Here is a 23748-nt window from a genome sequence, read left to right as displayed (position 1 = left end):
TAAACTGGAAACAAAACTGTATTACTTTATAATCCAATATAGTAATACGGAGGGATTTAAAACTGAGGATGCAGATGTTCTCATACTGTCTGTCTAACTTGCGTGGTAGGTATGGTATGAGCCTGGTCAAGGTCAGGGTTGAGCTTGAAATCATTGAGTTTTATGGATGGAGGGCTTGGTCATGTAATGACATGTTGTTACCCCAGGTTTTAATTCACAGATAGATATGCATGGTGATTACTCCTGTTTCATGTGGGTCCTTGTCATCATTATAAAAGGGTCAGGAGAAGGTTTTCACATTCAATAGGGCTACTCCTCAGTTTGCTTTCTTCCCCCCTGGAGCTTTCTTTCCCTCTCATAGAAGTATTTCTAGAAGTATTTCTTCAGAAAATTGTGGTAGAATTACCACAGACCTTGTTGGAACATGTTTTGCAATTTGTTCTATTACCCAGAGACCACTTAACCGAGACCAGTTATTTATTGCAGCATCACAGTATTCCGTCAAAAATTATACCTCACGAACAGGTAAGCTAAATAACAGCAGCTGAACGCCAGAGCCTCTAGTTTAAAATAACCCGTTGCCCAGCCACAGACGGGTTAGTGTGATTCACAGTTGGTGGCAAATGTAGCGTCTATCTCCCATTTGTGCAGTCCTCCTGTGCCCACGACTTGCCCAACACTGTTGCAATTGCCCCCAGGTAATTCTAACACTGTATTACATTTGCCCTCAGCCCTAGCAGCCATGACAAACCTTCTGTGCTAGTTAGCTGGCAACAATTCTGACACATGTACATTTGTAGCCAACAGAACAGTAATTATAATGATAGTTAGGATTCGTAGACATTAAACGTCAACACAGAAGAAAAATACTGTAGATCAATAAAGCCATTTACCCCTCAAAAACAACTTTTCCCAATTAAATCTGCAGATGGTGGGAACAGTATTTGACTGAATTTGTTCATGCAGGGAGAACTGTACTTTGTGTACTGAGGGAGTATCATCTCTCTCTAACTTGAAGGAGCAGAGTGTTACAATTGACCCCTGTTACATTTGTCCCCCGTCTCCCCTAAAGGGCATTTTGAAACAACTGCCGAACAAAACATTGAATGATAAAGCTTTGTGATCGATGGATTTCTCTGCCTTTCTCTATACAATAAACATGAATGGGATACTTTATATTTTCTAGTCTGCATTTGATGGAGAATCGTAGGGTAATTGATGAGCTGCTCATATACGGTTCGCCACATACTTGCCTGTGATTACTCATCGCAGATGTATCTGAGGAACATAACACTCCATCTGTCAAATGAGGTTTTTCTCAACTGCAATACCCACTGAAGACTAATTCTCCCTCCTGCACAGTAGGAGGTACAGGAGGGCAGGAAAGTACAAGTAGACATACAGCATGATACTGTGTCATGTGAGGTGATTACATTTTCCTTTCGCAGTAACGCATCAAAATGTTTCTGAGACATAATTGAATACAGTCACTTGTTTCCATGTACTGTTAGTGTAATTTAATGTGTGCACAGCTGCAGTGCAATGCTTCTGATAAAGAGCCTTTAATTATACAAGCATGCGTGGCAACCTGCCTTAGAGCATACCATGGAGGTAACCTCATGCTTGACAAGAGCTTCTGATGCTTCTGTACCAGAGACAGTGAAAAAACAACAAGAAAAGTCTTGAGGTAGACACAAGGAGCGGATGTTTATGTTCTGGCATCTCTTTGAGAGGTTGTAAGGATGAAGGACAGAGATAGCACAAATCGACCCACCTCTAAAAAATGTGTCCCATAAGCGTTCATGAGAGACAAGAGAGAGATCATAACTTACTACTGTAAGTTTTCTTTGGTGGAAAAATATCTCTTCATAAAAGGATCTTCCAAAGTAACTGCCGACTGAAAAGAATCAATCATTTCCAAGGATGACCGTGGCAGACATATTGTTTTCTATTCTCACCCTGTTTATAAAGTATGGGCTACAATGACTTCTGCTTTACAATACTACAGCAGCAGCATACTGCTAGATATAACTCTTGAGAAGTACGACTCAACAGCAAAGTGTGGCTCGTTTATTGAATTCAAATTAACTATATAACCTTTTTGAAATCCATGTTTTGCTTTTTCAATTTGAGCAATTTAGCAACTTGTGCCATTAGCCAACATCATTTACAGTTACATGTAATTGGATCATGCTGAAGAGACATCCATCTGTTTCACTTTGAGATGGAGCTTTACAAATTGTGTATTTTAAATGCCGTCCATCTGTTGCAGCAATGTTCTTAGATTACAACTCAGTGTGGAACATTTCAAGTGCAAGGAATGTGTCTACACTAAGTCTTCCTAGCGCAACATAAGGGTGTGGAGGAGGTAGGAGAAAATCGTGAATAGATTGACATTCAACATCACGCTGAGCTCCAAAGTGGTTCAATTAGATTTGGACCAGACTTAGACTTAGAAGTGAACGGAACTATTCATCTAAGATCCCTTTTAAGATTAGTCAAATAACTTGTTTGAAATTATGAAGGTACAAAGCTTGGCTCACAGGATAAATCCAAATGAATAACAGAAAATAACAGAACACAGGGAAAAATAGCACAAAAAGGCAGAGACCCTTTTCCCCAAAATTGCATTTCCACTGTGTTGTTGATGATTTTACTTTTGGCTATGCCCAGGTGCAGCATGTGTGAAGTAATGCCACTGTTTCTCTTGCTTTTACTTCCATTTGCTTTTGTTTTATTAAACCCACCCAAGATGCCCTTTTTACCCATAACCCCTTCCGTTGCATGTGAACCCAGAGGCTCCTTTTCTGTTATCCACCCCTATCCATCACATGCTTCTCCTGTATGCCTCAGGCTCCAGCTGCCAGATGAGAACCCTGGACAGCGGGATCGGCACCTTCCCCCTCCCTGACTCTGTCACCCGGGTCAACGGACGACACATTCCTAAATCTGAGTCCAGCCCTGACCGGGTGGCGAGCATTCTTACTGAGCCTGACCAGGACCTCTCCGCTCACCCCCTACCCAATGTGAAAGTGCCTTCCCTTCCTGAAACCTTCCCGCATGCACCCGGCGTCCTGGGCCACTCCCTCTCTGACCCCACAGTGACCGGCAGCCATGTTCAGGACACCCAGAGCCACCTCCCCAAACCATCCACCTCAGGTAAGCCTGTGGGTTCACCTCACATTAGTCTCACTAAGTCAGAGAGTCTGATGGCGTAGCCATCGAAAAGTGCTGATGGGAGGCATGTAGTGGATTCACCAGCGACACGCAGATCCTACTGACTAATAGAGAGGTGTGCTTCAAATGGAGGCAAGGGTTTCAACCATATTTTAAAAAAATAGATAATGAAATGCTGGCATCGAACACTTCTTCAGCTAACTCCATGTTTTCATTGTGTGCAATGCGTGCACATCGGTTTGTAAACATTAGCATGGGCCATCATGTGAAAAAACGCTTTGAGGAGTGTGGACTTACTTAAAACTTCGGACAGTACTTTTTATAGAATCTCAATCAAGAGATGAGTAATGTGTGATGTCAGTGGTTTTATGTTAAGTAAACCAATGATCCACAGCTGCAAATGAAATCCAGATTGGTTGGCCGACTCGTGAGAGGATGTCATTGATGAGGTGGTGAAACCTGGTGTAAATTAGTATGCTGTGAAAACCTGCCAGCGTAAATAAGTGTAAATAATTAGAGAGGAGACTATGATTTTTCATGGGTGATTTTGTTTGTGAAAAAATGCAAGGCTTGTTGGCTCATAGCTACATTATAATAACCATAACCCTAACCAAATTAAGCTGAAGAGCAAGTATTGTTTTACCTTGAATCATTCCCCATTCTCAGTATGTTTTCCATTTTCTCTTTTCCAGTAACTTTGGCAAGTACTGTCCGACTTTTTGAATGTTTTTCACCTTCTTACTCATATAGCCTAAAAACTTAAATCTGAACTGAACTTAAATTTAAATCTGAACAGACAATAGGCCAACACGACAATAAGCAAGGGAGCTAACCAGCCTTCCAGCCATTCAAGCTTACGTGCTCAAAAATAAGAAAAATCACCAGCACATTCATTTTAATGTTTAGGAGTAGATGTGTGGACAAGGACAAGGGCATTGCATCTGCCTTGATTGATATTCTGTGGCCCTGCCTAACAAAGGACCCTGCGGTCCCCACCTGCGCAAAAGCTCCCCATAATAACACTCACCGACCATGTCCCAAGGATAAGATGCTAATGCAATTAGACACGCAAATCAGAAGTGACACAGATCATAAAGCACCTGCTGCCTGTACGTTTTAATGTTAACACAACAACATGGTGTTGGACGGAAGCAATCTGATGGCTGATTAAAGCAATACTAACATATAGGGATGAATGATCACACCCAGGGATTTACGCCATGGCCCCCATCTATTTCACCTCAGTGCTGTGGTGCACTGCAGAAGAAGCAGACGTGACCAGTGCCTGTCAATATAACAAATAGAGGGATCCTATCACATATAGCTACAGATTCCCACACTGGTAGGAACGACAAGATGGAATTGTATCCTCAGCCCAGTATAGATTATTCAGGTGGTGATGTTGCTGCAGCCAACGTGACTCAGTTAATTATATTGTCAGAAGGTGGAATGTTTTAGAGAGAAAAGAAAGAACAAATGGGTAGTCATTAAAATTCACACTTGGCTGTGACTATCATTGGGTGCTTCGTCATTGGGGGCGACAGTAGGAAGCTGTTATTTCTGGGCTGCCTACAGCCGGAGATGCAGAGCTGGAATCACCACAGGGAAGATGTCATCAACTATTAATAACTACAATGCCAAGCTATCATTACACACAAATATTACACACAAATATCTGGTAGTATGCCCCTCTTGCAGGGAGTGTAGCTACACAAGTTGCCCACCATTATGTTAAATCTGTCCATGGTAGAGTTAGCTGCCTCTTAACTTTGGGCCAATTAGCCTTGACATTTGCCATGACATTTTCTTGTCCGCCTTCTCATGTGCGTAATACATGTAGACTCACTCCCTGGTGTGTGAATGTGTGGGTTTTGTTATGCGTGGCTCATGGTTTGTTTTTCTCTTCTCTTGACTTTTTGATTGATAGATGTGATCAAAATGAAGAGACTGAGTCAGAGTGACTTCCACACAAACCATGCCGTGACTACAGAGGCCTATGAAAAACAAGTGGAGAAGAAAAAGAACACCAAGGACCAAAACTTACCCAGTGTAAGAGTCTATTGCTGACTGGCTTTACATTTTGTAGATGTCAGAATAGTTTGTGTCACTTCTAGTGTTTTTTTTTTTTTATTGTTTTTTTTTTAATTGCATGAATATTTCTACGTAGTTATGACATTAGGGATTTTGAAATGAATGCTGCTATGACAAAGTAGTATGGTAACTAGCACTTAACACAGTGCTGCTGTTCTCAAAGCAGACTCGCAGTTCACCATTGACTGAAACAGCCCCTCCATCCTACTTGAAACTCCCCTTATGATCAAGGACCCCAACAAATAGCTAAACTGAAGAGTTGTGTTTGCTTTTGTTTCAGTTCCAAAGTAACAGAGTGATGCTGGGACTAGATTTTTCAACGTATTTTTAACGTATGCCAAACAAAAACTCTTCATAGCAAAGTTGAACAAAACACATTTACTTTAAGAACTGTGCAGATTCAAAGTTGGAAGTGGATTTATATCCGGTAACAGAATGATGGTAACACAATGACTGCATTAGTCTCCTACAGAAATGCATCATTTCTGGATTTGAATGTCATTCTTTACATTGTGATGTAGCCAAATCGGGACACAAAGGTAGAAATATACAATAGACACTCTCATTAAGTTAATCATGTCTTCTTTTATTGATATAATTGCTAAAACTCAACACTCTTCGTGTAATGTTATTTAAATCAATGACACGTGTTGTTCATTGAAACAAAACGAAAATAGCCTACACTTTTGTCACCAAAAAACAGAATTTGAACAATTAGAATTTGAAAAAAAAAACAGAATTTTACCAAATATTTGAACAAACAGACACTCAATCTGCTGCTAATTTGGAGCACTTATTAAGTCATAAACTAAACGTAAACCCAACTAAACCAGTAAAAACACATTTACCAGTATTTGGTAGGTCTACCTATAGTTTTTACCTTTGTTAACTTTAATTGTCCTCACTGCTCATAAGGCTGAGACATTTGGAAATATCTTACACGTATGAACTTACAGAAGCCAAACCATTTCTGCAAAATTGAAAATATAAGTGTTGACACTAGTTGACTGGGGTCTATACATGAACATTAATGAGGTTTCATGTTTTTTTCTGGTACTGTAGATGTTTTCTTCAAGGCTTTTCCATACTGTATGTTTGGCCAGAAGTCAAAGCCTTTGCTTTCTATTATTTTGATGGAAGATGGTTGAGAAATGTATTTCTGACTTTATTTCCCAAACATATAGACTCTTTTGCTTTCACTTGACACTCAATTTGATTCGCTCTGATGAAATTCCCATGTTGGTCCTCATGGGTCCTTTTACACGGAACTGCCTATTACCATCAGGGTCATTTTGGATGGAACAGCAATACAGAACACCTAAACAGAAGTGCACATGCATCTCTATGATTCAGTACTGTTCAACACTATCTCTATATTGAGGTGTGCCGTCCCTTTTCCCTCCTGAACAGGACAGAGCCCTGAGAGTGTGTACGTACTCCGGCAGCAGCAGTGACACTGAGACAGAACCTGAGAGTGAAGAGAACATGCTGGCCTACACCCAAAAGACCCTGATCAACAAAACAAAGACCAGAAACCAAGGTCAAGACCATCCCAGAACTCCACAGATCACAAGACTGCTATACTTTTAGATGTACTAAGATGTATTTTTTGCGTCCAAGTTCAAGTTCATGGTATTTCATTGACATGCTGTACAGTCGTAGATATAGACCTCTGAATTATTTGATGAATAGATTTCAAAATGTTAAAACAATAACACAAAAACGTACAATAAATCAACACACAGTAATAGAGGTGGATGTTACAAGTGCAATTGTTCTTCTATGAAGGAACAGTATATCATGCATCTTGGTGTCATTGCTTTAAATCACGTTCCACAAATTGAAGTGTAAGTTGTTCTCCACAGTGGACCAGGATGAAGAGACCATAAAGAGGAGCAGTGTGGGAGTGTCATTGTCGATTATGGACTACTATCAACACGACATGTTCTCCCACCGAGAGAAGGAGGACCACAGGAGTGTCTCCCAGTACAACTTGTTGCACAAAGACTTGAGTTTAGAGGGCAAAGCGGGAGACAGACAAAGTGTAAGTATTCCTTTGATCTACACTTCCTCATATAATACCTCATATACTCATATACCTCTGTTGAGGTTTGGTGATTAGGTAAGGAAATAAATGTCATGGAACATATTGCAGTTATGTGTGGTTCATCCAGCGGAACACTGACTTTCTTAAATATAGGCATAGAAGTCAGTGAGTCACACTAATGACATAAGGCATTAGGACAGACTATTGGCGGTAACTTTTAGATAATGTAAAAAACTGTTTTTGTCTTTTTTGTTGTCTCCTGCTGGTATTTGGAGTGTGAGCAAAGTCACGAAACACGAAGATTGTCTTTCACCTTCATGGTGGGGTTTTTTCCTCCAGTTGAATTGTTCACAAATTTTCATAAAATGGGCCCCTAATTGCTTTCGATCGGTTTGCCCTCTTGTGTCATGGGGTATTTGCCTACCAGTATTTAACTGCACTGAATGACAAATGAGGATCAGGGACCATGAAATGGCCTCCGGCCCCCTGTTCCCAGCCCGGTGCAGTGGAATAACCTCACACACTGTCCCCCCTACCGTCCTGACACAAAAATCCATACCCTGTAAAAGGATCTGACTCAACATAAGTTCAACGCAAGATAGTGGGAGGAAAGAAAAGAAAAAGTATATATTATGCACATTCCTGACCGATGTGGTAACCTTGTGCTATACAAGAAATGGAAAATGGAAAATATGCTCCAAAGCCTATGACACCCACACTGATAAAAAATATGACTTATGATAACTGCTTCAAGCTTTAATGACTTTGAAAAATTGGCTTTCAGTGGCTCTCTCTTCAGAGGCAAATAATTGTGTAGAACATTAAGAAAGGCATCTTAATCCGCATACTGTAAAAAAAAAAATGTGTTTGGCTATTTCAGTGTAGAACAAAATGAATACAGTTGAGATGTGGGGTTCTTACTGAGGTCTTTGAAACAAGGTTTATGTGTGGCTGGGGACTGAAAGCTGGATGAAAACATGGCTAGGATTTTGATTAGTCTCTAAATCAGACAAAGATGATGTGCATCCAACCTGCAAGGGAAACAGCCAAATAAAAGACCTCAAAGACAACAATGACTATCGTGTCTAATCCTCCAAATCTATTACTGTCCACTAATTGGTTTTGGTAGATCCCACAAGAATAATATATCTTGACACACAAACAGATTAAAACATTGAATAAACTAAACAAACACAATTCTAAAGGTGAAGGTCTGTGAAGACTCTAATTGTTTTGCTAAGTAGGTACTGTAGGCCTAGCCCTGGCTCCTTTTGAATAGATCATTTGACAGAATGTTTGTGTTGATGCCACAGTACACATATGCATTGAGACAAGAACCAGATTTAAAAGCCATGAACTAATCATGATGATGAATGACCACTCTTTCGAGACATTTACTCCTTATTAAGATGTCTTTCTCTTTAGAGGGACAATATTTCTACACAGTGTTCCCCTCTTCACCTGTGTCCATCCTTGCATTTGTATACGTGCGGTGGTTTAGGAGTGAGACATTGGGCCATTATCACCTGGAGTTTGGGAAGTTTGGGAAGGTGCGGGCGTGCGGCAAGCCCGGTGATTTAAGTGCCTTTAATAACCTTTCACAAACACTCAGGAGAGTGATGTAAACCTCAGCAGCTCCCATCAGAGTCCTCATGGCCCAGACTGGCCCCCCATTCATCATCCTGACACCTACTGACAGCCCTGCCGCTACCGTACCCCCTCCTCCCCTCTGCCCCTCTCTCTCCGAACCCCCCCTCCATCTCACCTCTCTCTCTCTCTCTCTCTCTCGCTCTCTCTCTCTCTCTCCCTCTCTCTCCCTCTCTCTCGCTCCCTCCCTCTCCCTTTCTCTCTCTTCCTCTCCTGATGGATAATAGAGATTGCTACAGGCCTCTCCGACAGGGGAAAACAGCATTAGATGCTGTGCTGAGGCCCAGGCTGCAGGAGCAGGAGCAGGGCAGAGACGACTAGGTTGTTGACTCATGACTATATGATATCTATGCTCACACCTTTTCCCCAACTGCTTGGAATGGCATGTTACCAGAAGCTGGAATGGCATGTTACCAGAAGCTGGAATGGCATGTTACCAGAAGCTGTAATGTATTGGATAGGTTGTTTTTGTTGTTGTACCTTTTATTTATTTTTTATTTTTTTACATGTATATACATGTATATATATATATAATATTAGTTTTATTATTTGCTTTTCACAATTTATTAATTATCTGGATTGCATCAACCGATGTTGCAAACTGCAGCAGTTGCAGGCATCCAGGTGGTGTTAGGTCTCAGGGCTCCACAGGAGAGGGGGGAAGGATGAACAGTTCGTTACTGTGTTACATGAAAGAAAAATGTTTCACATTCAGACTAAAAACACATACATGCTATAAACAAGTGATGTTGTGGGAGAGAAAGTCCTGGAGAGGAACAGCAACTCCCTGCTTGGCATTCCTCATTCCCTTCACCGCCCTCAGATCAATTGCCGGAATGTTGCTAGACAACAAGAATATTTTCTAAGAACATTGTTTCATGCCACCAATTAGTGATTTCTCGTCTTGCCTGACGTGTTCCTGAGGAAATGTTTCCTTGTGTTCTCGGCTGTGAGCTTCAGCAAAAGATACACTTTAACTGGCTCCTTGGTCCTGATGGCCAGCGGGTGGTTCAGGTCGGTATACGGGTTCGACCCGTAGACAGGGGTGGTAATTGTGTTTTCACCAAATCACATCCAATCAGAGATAAGACCCCCCACCCCCAACCCCCGCAGAGATAAGGAGATATCGATGGTGTTAGGAGGGGAGCAGGACTGTGATTGCTGTTCCTCACTGTCACAAGGGATGGCCACACTCTAATCACTGATCACAATCAAGTCACACACCCACTGCTCCCAATGCCTCCAAGATCTTCTGAGTCAATACTGCCCAGATGTACCTATACGCTGTATATACACTGTAGACTGGCACATATGCTGTATACAGTATACAATACATAGACATAATCAATGCAGAAAGCTACCCCTGTATGAAACTTAAATTTCAACAGTGTGGGTGTTGTTCATAAGACTTATGTGCATGAGTTTGAGCTTGCTGTGGTGCATATGTGTGAATGCATTAGTGTAGCAGACTCTTTAGCAGAGTGGTTCTTGGCTGGAGTCCGATGGGACCAGTCATTTCTGGGGGCACCTGGCAGTAAAATGCTTAATGATGAGGAGGTAGAGCAGCCCTGGGGGCAGTCTAACCCCTGGTGGTACCTCTGTGTACACTCAGCCAGGGAAACGTGGATGGGTTGGCCTCTCGCTGGAGGAAAATGCAGTTACCTCGAAAATTGTTTACTGCCCTACAGATAGAATTTAGCGAGAGATGCCAGGCTTGTTGCAATGATACCCCACTGCATTTCAAAAGTCCCCTGTGCATTTAGCAAAATGTTGAATTAATGATTCATTTTCCATTAGATATTCATATTGTTATTTGCCAGAGTTTGATTACACGGTAGACTCATATTCTCAGATGTATATGTAGAGTTGTTGTGACAACACTAAGTACAACACTACATTATTTCTACTGTATTTTGATTGTGATAGAGTAGGTTTAAGATGCAACACCTTTACGGTATATGCTTATCACAGTTACTTTTTCATGCTGTTTTGTTTATTTGAGGGTGGAAAGATTTGGAGTAATTTCCCCTGAAAAGGGCAATGATCTCAGTTATCACGTATGATTAGACCCTACAGTGGATACTGAAGATATTTCTCAAAAGCGCATTGACAGGCCCCATAGGGCAATTGTGATTCATAATGAAACTGAAAATTATTAACACAGCTTCGCTGCGCATTCCAACCCCCACTATCAATATGATGTACGGGTTGCTGTACAGCAGGTTGAGGTTAAGCTATTTCTGCTAATTGATTGAGAGTTTAAGCTGGCAGTCTTTTGACTCTTTTGTTTTTCGACATGTTTCCCCCTGCAACAGCTATCCCTTATGTCTCCTGGGGGAACGCATGATTAAACTAATCCATAAAACAGAGAGTTTCCAAAGGCTGCTGACAAAAATGTAATAAAGTTGTGTCAAAACAGCTACAAGGAGAATTTCGCCTCGTTGAGATGTCTGCTGGCAGATTATCCCAGATAGAATTGCTCCTTAAGCATGAGAGCATGAACAAATCTCTAAATATATCAAACTGATACACAGAAGTGCTACTAGTCAAATTGCTTTTATAGTACAGAATGAGACCTACATTACAGACTGTAGTTTTTTCCTGTATATTCTTGTCACAGACTGACAAAATGCTTTATTTTGTGGGAAAATGTGGTTAAGTCTGATTGTTTTGTAATTAGCTATATCTGTCACGGTAGGGGAAACGTTTCTGTCGGATTAAACCTGGAAAGAAGTAAAGATGATGCAACCTCTGCACTAACTATGCTGCTTTAGTTATGCCCCACGGTTACACTCCGATGCCATAGTCTGACAGTGCAGTGTGAAGTACATGACACAGACCCTGTCTCTCATTCTCCCCTCTTCTTCTCTCCTCCTCTTAACCGTAGAAAGGGAATGAGCTGGACCAGAGGACAGGCAGCAGGGTCCAGCCAGGCTCTCTGGATGTGTCCTTGGAGTCCCTGAACAAGCTGAACAGCAACAGCAGCAGTGGGCTGTACCCAGAGACAGAGCTGAGGGGCAGCGCTGGGGACTGCTCCGGCGGGGAGAGGGAGGACTGCTGTCGGGCTGACGACCCCTCCTCCAGCTACTCCAGCAAGCCCGGGGTGGACCATGTGGGCTCGCTGAGCGACTCTCTCTATGACAGCTTCTCCTCGTGTACCAGTCAGGGCTCCAACGACGTGTAAAGGCACAGACACGAACACTACGCTCATGTGGCGTGACGTCTTCTGCTCTCCCTCCAACGAAGCACTTAGGACACCGAGACAAACAGTGATGTCATGATTATAAGGATCACAATGGACCATGGCTGCATGTATGACCAGGACAATTGGACTACAGCGGCATGTTTCACGGTGTGGACATCAATATTAGACACCTGGGTCCTCTTGCGTTTGCAGTTATATCTTGATCCCCATGGGGAACTCCTTATCATTGCACTGTAACAATGACTGTACAAAGTTTGTAAGGAATTTAAAGTGAACATTTATTAGGAGACACAAGTAGAGTACAAATAACCAAATCAAACCAATCAATAAATTCACCAGGTTCGGTTGTCCTTTCTGCCTAGTAGTCTGAAGCAATACCCTCAAAATCCATAGCATTGCAGAAATATGTTGTTTATGTGCACTGTGCGTTATCATCGGTCAAGATTTGAACTATGTTTTATTGTCTCAGTGATGTATGTGATCGAGGTAGGCTTATGTGATCGAGGTAGGCGTATGTGATCGAGGTAGGCTTAGACATCACAAGTACTATAATATAATACAAATATGCACAAACAGAGCTCTCAGAAAGCCATTTTCCCAAACTTGGTTTTAAGACTTCTGTGGTTCAATTGCCTGTTAAAAATGATAGAGCTAAAATCTTCCAGTCAGTAACATTACAAACATTACAGCAGAGGGTTAATCATTCTGAATCAACTGAGGTGATTTCCATTTTGTATTGAGTGTCCTTGATACATGAATGTGCTCATTTATTTTGACCACCTATGCTTTTATGAGAATAAGAGTTGGTGGTATTAGACTAGAGATGTACATCCAGGTAGAGAAAATTAAGGGAAGAAAATGGAAATCATTGATGGCAGCAAGTAATAACTGTCAAACTGAACTAGAAGTGCTGTTGAGTTGGTACTTGTCAAGCGATCACTATGTTATCACCATTATATCTGACCACCTAATATTGCATCTGAACGCAACATGTAACTGTTTGAATGGTACGTAGGTGTGGACCCATGTTCTGGCATAAACGACACATTGCATAGCAAGGTCTATGGTAGTAGCTCAGGGAAGATACAACACTTATATTTATACCAAGTAACCATGCAGTTAATGTTACTCCTTATGGAGAATAATGACACTTGCATATGGAAAACAGATATTTTTGAAAAGTAAACTCTTCATGATAACAGAATTCCATAACGGTCTAAATATTGTCCCTTGTAGCATACCTGACATGTAAAACATTCTTGTTTTTCCTTTAATGTTGTATATTTTGTTTGTGTATAAAGAACTGCTATAAGTTAATATCAGAACGGGCATTGCTGATTGGTATATGCAAAAAAATGTTGTTAAATCATTGTGTTATGTTTGCCAATCATTCAGCCTTCTTCATACAACGCATCTACTGATTGAAAATGGCGAAACGTGTTTCTGTGTTTGTGAAATTCTGTAGGGTTTCCTTCTACAAAAACGGTTTATTTTGTTCAATAAGAGCTACTGCTGCATCCTGTATCACTTTATCCTAGAACATATTTGAACATAGGAAACATAATGCCAAAATTATGGAATTTGACTCTGGTGCTAATCAAGAGAGCAGACTGTGTTTCATTGTTTCAAATTTTTCTATGAAACTGTTAATATGTATGGAGAGAGTCTTACTAAGGACTTCTGTATTTTTCTAGCGGTTGAGTATTTATGCCCCACTTTTTTGTACATGAAACTGTATAGCAGTGTAATTGTCCTACGTCACCTCTCTCCTTAACTGTTCCTTTTTAAAGAGAATCTGTTACCAGCAGTGTTACTTTGGTAATTATGTGTGCAATTTTGGCTGTTACACTAGACTTTAATGCTATATTTTATGTAATAATTTCCTAAATAAAATAAACTATTTCCTCTTTCAAACGTGTATCTGCTTATTTGTGCTAATTGTACGTGTTGAGCCTTTATCTGATGATAAAAACACAATTCCTCGGATATATGAATACCCGGCTTATGAATTCCCATTAACTATGTGCCCAGATTTGTGATCACTCAGAGAAGCGCCAGAGTTACCAGGCTCTTGGCATTGATGCCCTCTCAATGTCATCATAGAGCATAGTGTCCAATGGGCATTTAATTCTAACTGGACAGAATGAACCAGAAATAAGCTATAACGTCTGACAAGTCATTTGCCTTGCACTCTGAGGCTACTCTGATAGAGAGGACAGTTACAGTTACAATTACAGTTTTTTGAATAAATCACTTATTTGTAATCTATTCACACTTTACTATAAAAGCCCATTTTCATATTAGTTCAATGGTATAAATGATATGTAGTTTCAACATGTCAAAACCCCACAGTTAAGAGAGGGTAATTTACATGTAAGAAAAGCTATCCAACACTACAATACTGTTGTTTTACAGGCGGTGAGATCAGATGGTGCTTTTGAGCGGAAAGGTGGTTTTGAGCCAAACATAGAGCAAATTATTGAGCCAAGTGTTTTCTCCATGGGTGACATAACACATGATATCACTCCATCCACAAGTGTGTTCACTGTCAACAATTTACTCTCTGAAAGCACTTACAAAGCAATGAAAGCAGGGGATTTATAACAATTAGTGTCTTGATGGGTGATTATGTGAATATAAATAAAAGTAATTAATTAAACCACTCAAGAGTGACTTCTAAATCTATCTCTCTCTCTCTCTCTCTCTCTCTCTCTCTCTCTCTCTCTCTCTCTCTCTCTCTCTCTCTTTCTCTGTCTCTCTCTCTCTCTCTCTCTCTCTCTCTCTTTCTCTCTCTCTCTCTCTCTCAATAGACCATGTTAGGCAGATTTGAACAGATAACCTATAGTAGGGTCAGTACAGAGTGCACCTTGCACAATGCAGTGCAGTACAGTATAATACAACACATTCCAGTGATACTATACAGTAAACTTGCTAAGATGCTCCACAGAGATAACAATAAGAACATTGTATCATTGATAACAATAAGAACATTGTATCATTGATAACAATAAGAACATTGTATCATTGATAACAATAAGAACATTGTGTTTCAGTAGAGACAGATTCAACACTGAAACATTGTATCATTAAGAGTCAGTTGCATCGCATCATCATGCTTTAGCTTGTGCTAATTGTCAGCATCAGTCCCTCTAGTTGGACCTTGAAATAAGAAATGAACAGAGAAAAAGAGAAAGATAACAGGATAACATATAACCAGATACAAAAATAAAATAAAATGTAAGTAACAATAACATAAACTATACAATTGTTTACAGATGATTACATTCTTGCTATTCTTTAAATACGTATTTCGCTTTATGTTTGAATTAACAAACATCTCCTAGACATTTCAAATGACCTGGATATGAGTTCCAGAGATGGGCGCCTTTTACAGAGAAAGCTGATTGCGCAAGTGCTGTTTCACATTCCATTACCATTCTTGTAACACCTCGAGTAGGCTACATGCACCTGTACTGTAATGTTGTCACTGTTAAAGCAAGGTAGACCAAGTATTTGTCTTACACAAGAGCTATAAATAGAACACAATACACATATAGTCATTTTTAAAATCATATAACTTTATTTCATGAATGGTTTAAAGTATAGGCAATTCTCAACCGTCATGCGGCTATCAGAGTGCACGTTGGCCACATATCGAATCATGAAGCATTACATATTTGGTCGCAATTAAGAGTCACTTCTATTTGCAACTACACCAACGATACATTGTCCGACTCTATAAGAGCTTTCATCACGTGGTACGCTTTATGATTTCTCCCCTTCCAATATCACTCGGATTGCGCGACGAAGTCTCGATCAGTATAGCTCGCTCTCAGCTGTGCGCATCACATTGCACACGTTTTGCGCTTACTTACATCTTTGCCACGGATGCTTCTACGGGTTTTGCGTTCGTCTTAAGTTCACCTGGTCTGATGTTTTCCATTCAAGTGTCATTTGGGAGAGGATGCGGCTTCTCATTTACACAACTTTATTTGGATTTCTCTTCAAAACAGGTATGTAAAAGTTTAGGGATTGCGTATTGCCACATTGTTGCTTGCAGCGCTTCATTCAGACAGAACCCATGACGGAATACATTCAAGTTACGTGTCAACGTGTTTAGTTCCTTCGATCCTCCAAGTTTGGCGGGTGACAGTATGAATTAATAATTTGCGTAACTGCTTATGTTAGAAAATAGGAGTTAGGCCACTTCCAGTATTCCAGGAAAAATCTATCGGCAGTCACTGAAGATAATTGTATCGATTAGTGCTGTAACTATTCACCTGTCTTTCTTTATGCAGTTATCACTAGACATGTCCAAGTTGCACCGAATTTGATCGGTTTCGTAATGAAATACATGCTTCCTGCGCCCAAACCAAGAGTATTGCGCATCACAAGCTCTTACCAAAATGTAACTCAATGTTTTTAATAGTTATGCCAATCTGTCTAATATGTTAATTGTTACACTTTAAAACATTGGATTATATGATTGCACCTATATCCAATTGGGCTTCTGTATTGACGACTAGATAACATTATTTATTTTTTTGATATATTAAGCTTACATGCTAAAACCTCTGCAAAGTGTCTGTATGCCTTCATGCTAGGGAATAGCTGTTGTGAAATATAATGATACCATTACAGGTGAAGGATATTTCCCGGATTATTATTATTAACAACTAATGAATTGCTAACACATTGAGTAGACCATGCAATTCAACAGCGTCCCTTTAACGTTGTGCATTCCATCATGTTCGAATGATAAGGAACACGATTGATCAACAATTGTCAGCACAGGACAATGTAGTAAAATGTATGTTGTAAATAGGGTAGTCCATCATCCCATGCCCACTGGTGAGGAATACTAATCCCAATAAATATGCAGGAACTGTTGACTGTTGACTTGCCATGGTATAAAGGGATTCAGATCATCTCAAGACCAAATAAATCATAGTAGATTGTACAAATTATTCCATATCGTTGAATTAATTAAAATAACAACGGGCAGCTTTGTAATAATGTATGTATGTGTCTCTGACCCCACCCTGTAGCCAGTTAAACAAAAAGAGATGTATCAATTGCAGTCTGAGAGCCTGTGTAACTAGTAAGTCTTCTAGGAGAGGTGTTGTGGTCAGATAAACTGTGGGTTGGAGAATCAGTTTTGTGCTGCAACTAGTTTTGTATGATTTGGGTTCAATTACATTTCATATATTATTATGTTGCTCACCACCGCCATACACCATCATTGTTAGTGTATTGTCATCATGTCTGTATCATTTTTGGATGTTTTGCCACAGAAAAGATAGTTGATGAACATAAAGTGTTTGGATGGATATGGTACGCACACATGAATCTTGTATAGTATACTGTGCTTACCTAAATTGTAATCCCATGCAGTGCTTTTTGGAGGTCAAATACTCTTCGGACAGTAGATTATGTGTTTATCTGGCCGCCTCACGAGACTCCATTGCTCAGCTGATGGATGGAGTTTTTAAGCATTTTCGTTGGCTTAAAGAAATTAGGGTATGATTTTGTTTTGGATCCTTTTCAATTGGATTTGTGCTTGATGGTGCTGTCAGACTTCAAGATTAATGACTGCCGCTATTTAAATAATTAAAACAGTAATATCTGTCACTGAGAACAAATGGCCTATAACCATGACATTGCAAATAATGTTGTATTGTAAACATTGCACATGTTTGTTGAAAACTTTAATTTTCATACACTGCAGATCTGACATTGCAATTGTTATTTGTGAGCACCTACGGCTATAAAATGGTATTTTCTCCATAAGAAACTAATTCCACCTTTATTTTGACTCAGCGACAGCTGAAATCAGTGTACTTCTTCCTGCGATGGAATGTAAGAAATCGCCCTTTGTCTTGTTTATTTTTCAAAATGGATGGTATGACTTGTATTATTCATATTAAAAAAATCATTTATGTGGTATATTAGTGTCAAGACAACCCTTGAATACTTTCAGTGTCATAGAGTGTGAAGAGAGTTGCTATGCTATGCTCTTGTTTGGTAATTGTTGTAACCTATTATGGATTGTCAAGTGTTATTCTTTCCTGGGAAGGGTCAGTATACTAGTAGTGCTTGGACAAATGTGCCTACAGTATATATCAGATGGGCAATATTAATAATAGTATAAGTTTAGCGCATAACTAAAAGGATTGCTGTGGTTAAATGTCATTTTTGTTTTGTGAAATACCACTGCTTTCCATTATGTGAAACAAAACTTTATCATACAGTATTCAATCAATGTTCAGTATTATCTTATGTTTCTAAACACTTTACTCATACTGTAGGTAAGGAATCTGCCAAGAGCATTGTGACCGTCACAGTAAAAGCTCTAAGATAATATACTTGCTTGTCATTCAGAGAATGGTGTCTCCAGTCTCTTTCACAGAGTCTAACCTTGGTTCACATCCTGTATATTGTCTTAAATAGCTGTGCAAGTTGACTCATCCTTTTAAAATACCTTTTTAAAATGCCTGCAAAGAGACTTTTTCATTTCAAAGATGCATTGCTCGCTCCACTGAATTGCAGGGTTTATTGGGATGGCAATAGATCACGAAAGCACTTATTCTTGATTTGTTTTGATTCGAACCATCCAGTTATTGCCAGGGTTCAAAAATGCCCTGACGAACTCTTAGAACACTGATGTTATAATGAGTGGACTGCTGTGCTGTGGCTGTTAACCCTGCTGTTCGTCTGTCCCGGGCAGGACATGCTCTGCAGATCCAGTGCTACCAGTGTGAGGAGGTGAAGCATAATGATTGCTCCACGCCGGAGTTCATCGTCAACTGCACCGTCAACGTGCAGGACATGTGCCAGAAGGAGGTGCTGGTGATGGAGGATGGTAAGAACAGACGTCTCACCGGCCCTTTCTTCTGACGCATTCACTATATGCCATGAACCGTAAGCTCCGTGCTGGAGGACGGGACAGCATATGCGTTAAATATACAATAACACAAACCTGACTCCACACATTGAGGATTCAAGTAAACCTCTGCCGTAAAGAGCCTGCAAGGGAACCACATTAGGAATGTTGGAGAATGGAGGTTGTCTTTAACTATGTCATTTCATATAATGTCAGTTTGAGACCAGGAGCCAAACTAATTAACTTTATTTGCTGCAAACATAATTTATCAAAATAATGAATTTGTTTACCACAATATTATAAGTGGAATGAAGCACTCACATAATGTGTTTATGATATATGAAGACATCTCTAGCACACTAAATCCTCAGGGAGAGTTGTTCTTTTGCTACTGGTCTCGGGAGTCTAATGAATTGCAGTGTAAGGGCTGCAGGGTTCTCATCATTAGACTAATTTTCCTAAACACTCATGTTTTAATTTAGGGTTAAACTGATTATATCGACCTCCTACTAACCCTTCTAATTATGCACTGTTGAGATGCCTGAGTATGGTTGAACTGCTCCACCTCTGACTGTCTAATCGGAGATCTCTAAACCTCTCAAACTAATGTGAGCACAGACAGTCGCTATTCAACTCCAGCTCTCCAGCGATGTTGTTGTTGCCATGCTGTCAGTTCCAAACTTGCACAGCCAAGTCGTGAGTAGTGAACGGGAGCATTGAATATGCAGCAAATGTATTATTAGTTTTGTCAAACGTAATAGCAGTATTCAGAGCCAATAACTGCCTACTTACTCTTGATGACTAGTCTGAACTTGTTGAGACAGAAAAAAAAAGAATTATTTTAACAGGCTGTTCTGAAGCAGCTTCCAACATGTGACTATAAAGGTCACTTTATCGGCTGTATGTTCTTTTCTACCGCTGAAACATAACTTCTTTTCCCGTAAAGATTCACTGGAGCTTGAGTCGTATGAACAGGGTCACCTTGGTGTTGTTTGTGTCCAACAGCCCATCTCTGTTTCCCATAGGGGGTGCTTCCTGCTTCCTGCCAGGGGGCTCATTTATCACACACCTTCTTACCTGCTCCAGTGTGACGACTGACAGCTCCCCAGGACTGGCAGCAAATCAAAACACTCTTCCCCCATTAGTCAACGCTGCGTTTATCAAGATGCTGCTAACTTTCACAATCTTACGTTTTTGAGTTCTCCTTTGTTGAGGTTACATTCCGATTGTGGTTGTCTGCAGTGAGATTATAAAACTGCATGTGTGAATTGACTTGAAGTGAGGCGGCTGGAAGCCACATTTGAATGAACTGTGCCTTTTGTGATAAAGGCACCAAATTTGACACAGGGCAAGGACAGGTCTTAAAGATTTGGTGTGAAACCCCTCTGGTGGCCATTTTCAAATTGGCCGCTAACAATTGCTTTATGGCCTAGACCACAATAATTTTCAATGGCCATACATGAATAAATTATTGGTGCAGTAAGACCAATGATGGTTTATAATGTGTGTAGGAGTGCAGAGAACACAAACAAATGAATAGTAAGTTTATCCCTAGTTTAAATATTCTCTAGTACCGTATCTTCTGATTAAAATGATATGCAACATGACTCCTGTGCCTTTTATGATAAAAGCACAACATTTGACACAGAGCAAGGGCAAGTCTTAAGGAGCATTCTTAGCTAATGGGCCATCACCAATGTGGTCTTATACTTCCCTGGGGGCCATTTTGAAAATGGCCACCAAGCATTGCTATGGGGCCAACACCACACTAATTTTGAATGGCATAGTTGAATGAATTATTGGTGCAGGAAGCCCAATTATGGTTAATAATAATGGTGTTTGTAGGGTGGTGGGGAACACAAACAAATGAGAAAAGTTTGCCATGTATGTGTCCTTTATATAGTTAGCAGAAATGTGACAGAAAAGTACTCTAAAACGGACAAATGGGAAATCTCATAGGAATGTTTTTTTGTCCAATGGAGAGATAAAACCTCAATATTAGCAAAGTGTCTTAATAAAAGGTTAGATTGAGGTGATTAGCTTAACACCAGTCGTCCCAATCGGAGGTCCACAGGCACTTGTGACACTTTATAATAACATAACTTTGTTGTGAAACCCATGTCCCTCCTTCTCTGACTTTTCCTGAATGTCTGTCTCTAACAAAACACAAAAACAACATTTTAAGTGAGAAGTTATGGCTTGTTAAAAGTCTCAAAAGACAGGAACTTCAAAATGAGCACCACCACCCATAACTTCACTTATGCACTAACAAGGTTTTCCAACACACAGCTTTGATACCTGTACCGTGCTGTACTGTATGTTCATCTATTCATCTACTTCATCTACTGTACTTCAAACAACATGTACTCACCACTGGGCAGGTTGCTTAAGATTCAAATAATGTTTTGGGTACAGTCACATACCTTTGTCACCTACGTTTGTGTAAGGTTATAGAAGCTTTAAATATGTGTTCCTGTCTGTAAACATTCCCCTGTGTGACATCAAGGTCACTACCACAACAATTACCGTAATACCGTGTATATCACTTCCGTGATATATAATCAGTTCCGTGTCAAGTAGGCTAATAATGCCATAGTGTTTATACTGTATGTGTGTCTGTTTCACAATAAGTCTGGTTGTGTTACAATTAGAATATGGATAGGCTTAAATTCTGTTATATACAAATTAATGATATGCGTAAACCACCAAACATACACCTGCATCGGTGTTTCCTCAGCCTTTTGTCTGAAGCAGGGGTGCAGAAGCCCCCAAACCAGCATCCAGGCTTGACTTTTAGGGTTGTTATAGGACTGAGGTTTTTGGTGGGGCACAACAGACCTATTCAATGGAACACCGACCGGCATTTTATTCTGTGTGCAGCCTGAACCTCCATGGGTTTGTATTATCACTCTAAAGAGTATGAATTAGGCTGTTTGAGAGAACCTTTGAATTGTAGTGAGTACATGCTGTTTGAAGTACAGTAGACCAACATGCAGCACGATAGCAGATATCAAAGCTGCGTGCTGGAAAACCTTGTTAGTTTTTTGTCATTAATTTGCATGTTTTTTTTACACCGGAAGGTGATGTGCTGTTAAATTTCAAAAATGTGATTCCATTACTATCCTGTGAGACAATTAATAATCCTGTTAGAGAAGCAAAAACATTTAAAATCAAGGCTTATTAAAAAATATGACATTGGCTGACATGTTCCGATACAAAACAAAACTTCAGGACAGTGAGATAGCTACATAATATTAGGGATTTACATAATATTAGGGATTTTCTTGTACGATAAAGCCAGGCAGTCAGGCTCGAAGTTTGGACAGTATGAATAATGCAGTGACCCTCTGACATGTCACCTGTAAGCTGAAGGAGTGGACCTCCACATGTAAACACAAATAGCACAACTATGATGGGAACACTGACTCTAGCTGCTGTTGTTGTTTTTCAGTGCTGTTCTCTTGTTTGAAAGACTGGCATGGGCTACGTCCACAATTATTAATATAATCCATCCATCCATCCATCCATCCATCCATCCATCCATCCATCCATCCATCCATCCATCCATCCATCCATCCATCCACCCTATCATCCATCCATCCACGTCCTGACACAACATGGCAACATTTCAAAATCACACAGAAAAAAATAGACAGGCAGATAATAACAGTTATTTGCATGATCAATGTGCGATTACATTAAAATGATGTAGTTCCTGCGTTTTGATGATAAGGACATCTCCAGGCCTTACTCTGGTTAGTAATGAGGGCCCGGGCATCTAGTGTTAAAAGATAAAAGAGGAGAAGCATCTTAAAATGTATCATAGCCAATTGTCCCCATTGAAACCTATGTTCATTCAGGGCAACTTCAAATGCTAATAGTTTAAAAAGTCAAAATAGTTTTAAAAATCTCTATAGAAGTTAATTAAGTGGAGTAGGTCTACATACATTGTAAAGTTTGCTAAGGGCATCTAGCTCAAGATAAGAAAAAGTGCATTTAAAAATGTACCATCGAAAGTCAATAGCCATTGGAAGGAATAGGATTTAACACAAATTCAAATATAGCTTTATTGAGGCTTGGCTCAGTTTGACCGACGGTCCAATACATTGTAATCTGTAATCTCCCTGACAGTTTCTCTCTGTCTCCTCAGGCATACATTACCGCAAGTCCTGCGCCTCCTCTGGGGCCTGCCTCATAGCCTCGTCAGGCTACCAGCAGTTCTGCACTGGGAGGCTTAACTCTGTGTGCATCACCTGTTGCAACACACCACTCTGCAACGGACCTCGGCTGAAGAAGCGGCCAGGCCCCGCGAACGCAACGTCCCACCCGCTGCCCTCCTCCCTCCCGGCCGTGCTGGTCTACCTGGCTCTCCTCTCCCTGACATAGACACAGACAGGCTGCTCCTCCTCGGCTCTCCGACAGGATCCCTTTTACAGTAGTAGCCCTGCTGTTTCTCGGAACTGAACACTTGCATTGCCTCTGTCCTTCCTAACCCTCCACACCTCCTGCTTGCTCCACACGGTCCACATCAGGGCACCGACCTCACTGACCTCATCAGCCTCGCTGTGCTTCTGTTGGTAGGAAGCTGTAGTGCAGCCAGCAATCCAAATCAATATCTAATTATTAGGAGTCAGTCGTATGCATAGGCAGTGAATGCTGAGCCTTTCCTGTGAGAGCTGTGTTTCCTCATGGACCTTT

At 40.4% G+C, this 23748-nt stretch overlaps 2 protein-coding genes across 3 annotated transcripts in view; both read left to right on the top strand.

The window, feature by feature from the left end:
• The window catches only part of LOC310812413 (nck-associated protein 5-like), a 110335-nt gene extending 96295 nt beyond the window's left edge, over window positions 1-14040 (top strand). For both annotated transcript variants that reach the window (XM_083680957.1, XM_083680956.1), the window contains exons 15-19: window positions 2854-3159; window positions 5105-5226; window positions 6679-6808; window positions 7134-7312; window positions 11850-14040. In XM_083680957.1, coding sequence (XP_083537083.1) covers window positions 2854-3159; window positions 5105-5226; window positions 6679-6808; window positions 7134-7312; window positions 11850-12146 — 1034 coding nt within the window. In that variant the 3' untranslated portion in view covers window positions 12147-14040. The remainder of the gene's footprint in view (window positions 1-2853; window positions 3160-5104; window positions 5227-6678; window positions 6809-7133; window positions 7313-11849) is intronic.
• A 2091-nt stretch (window positions 14041-16131) lies between these two features.
• Window positions 16132-23436, top strand: LOC310812117 (ly6/PLAUR domain-containing protein 1-like; the record flags this gene model as incomplete). Its single annotated transcript, XM_083680538.1, has 3 exons — window positions 16132-16180; window positions 18895-19029; window positions 23201-23436. 3 exons carry the CDS (start codon window positions 16132-16134, stop codon window positions 23434-23436), a joined length of 420 nt encoding a protein of 139 aa, XP_083536664.1.
• Between the last annotated feature and the right edge of the window lie 312 nt (window positions 23437-23748).

Source organism: Argentina silus, assembly GCF_951799395.1.
Source record: "Argentina silus genome assembly, chromosome: 11".
Lineage (NCBI taxonomy): Eukaryota > Metazoa > Chordata > Actinopteri > Argentiniformes > Argentinidae > Argentina > Argentina silus.
This window is presented reverse-complemented; position numbering and strand designations above follow the sequence as displayed.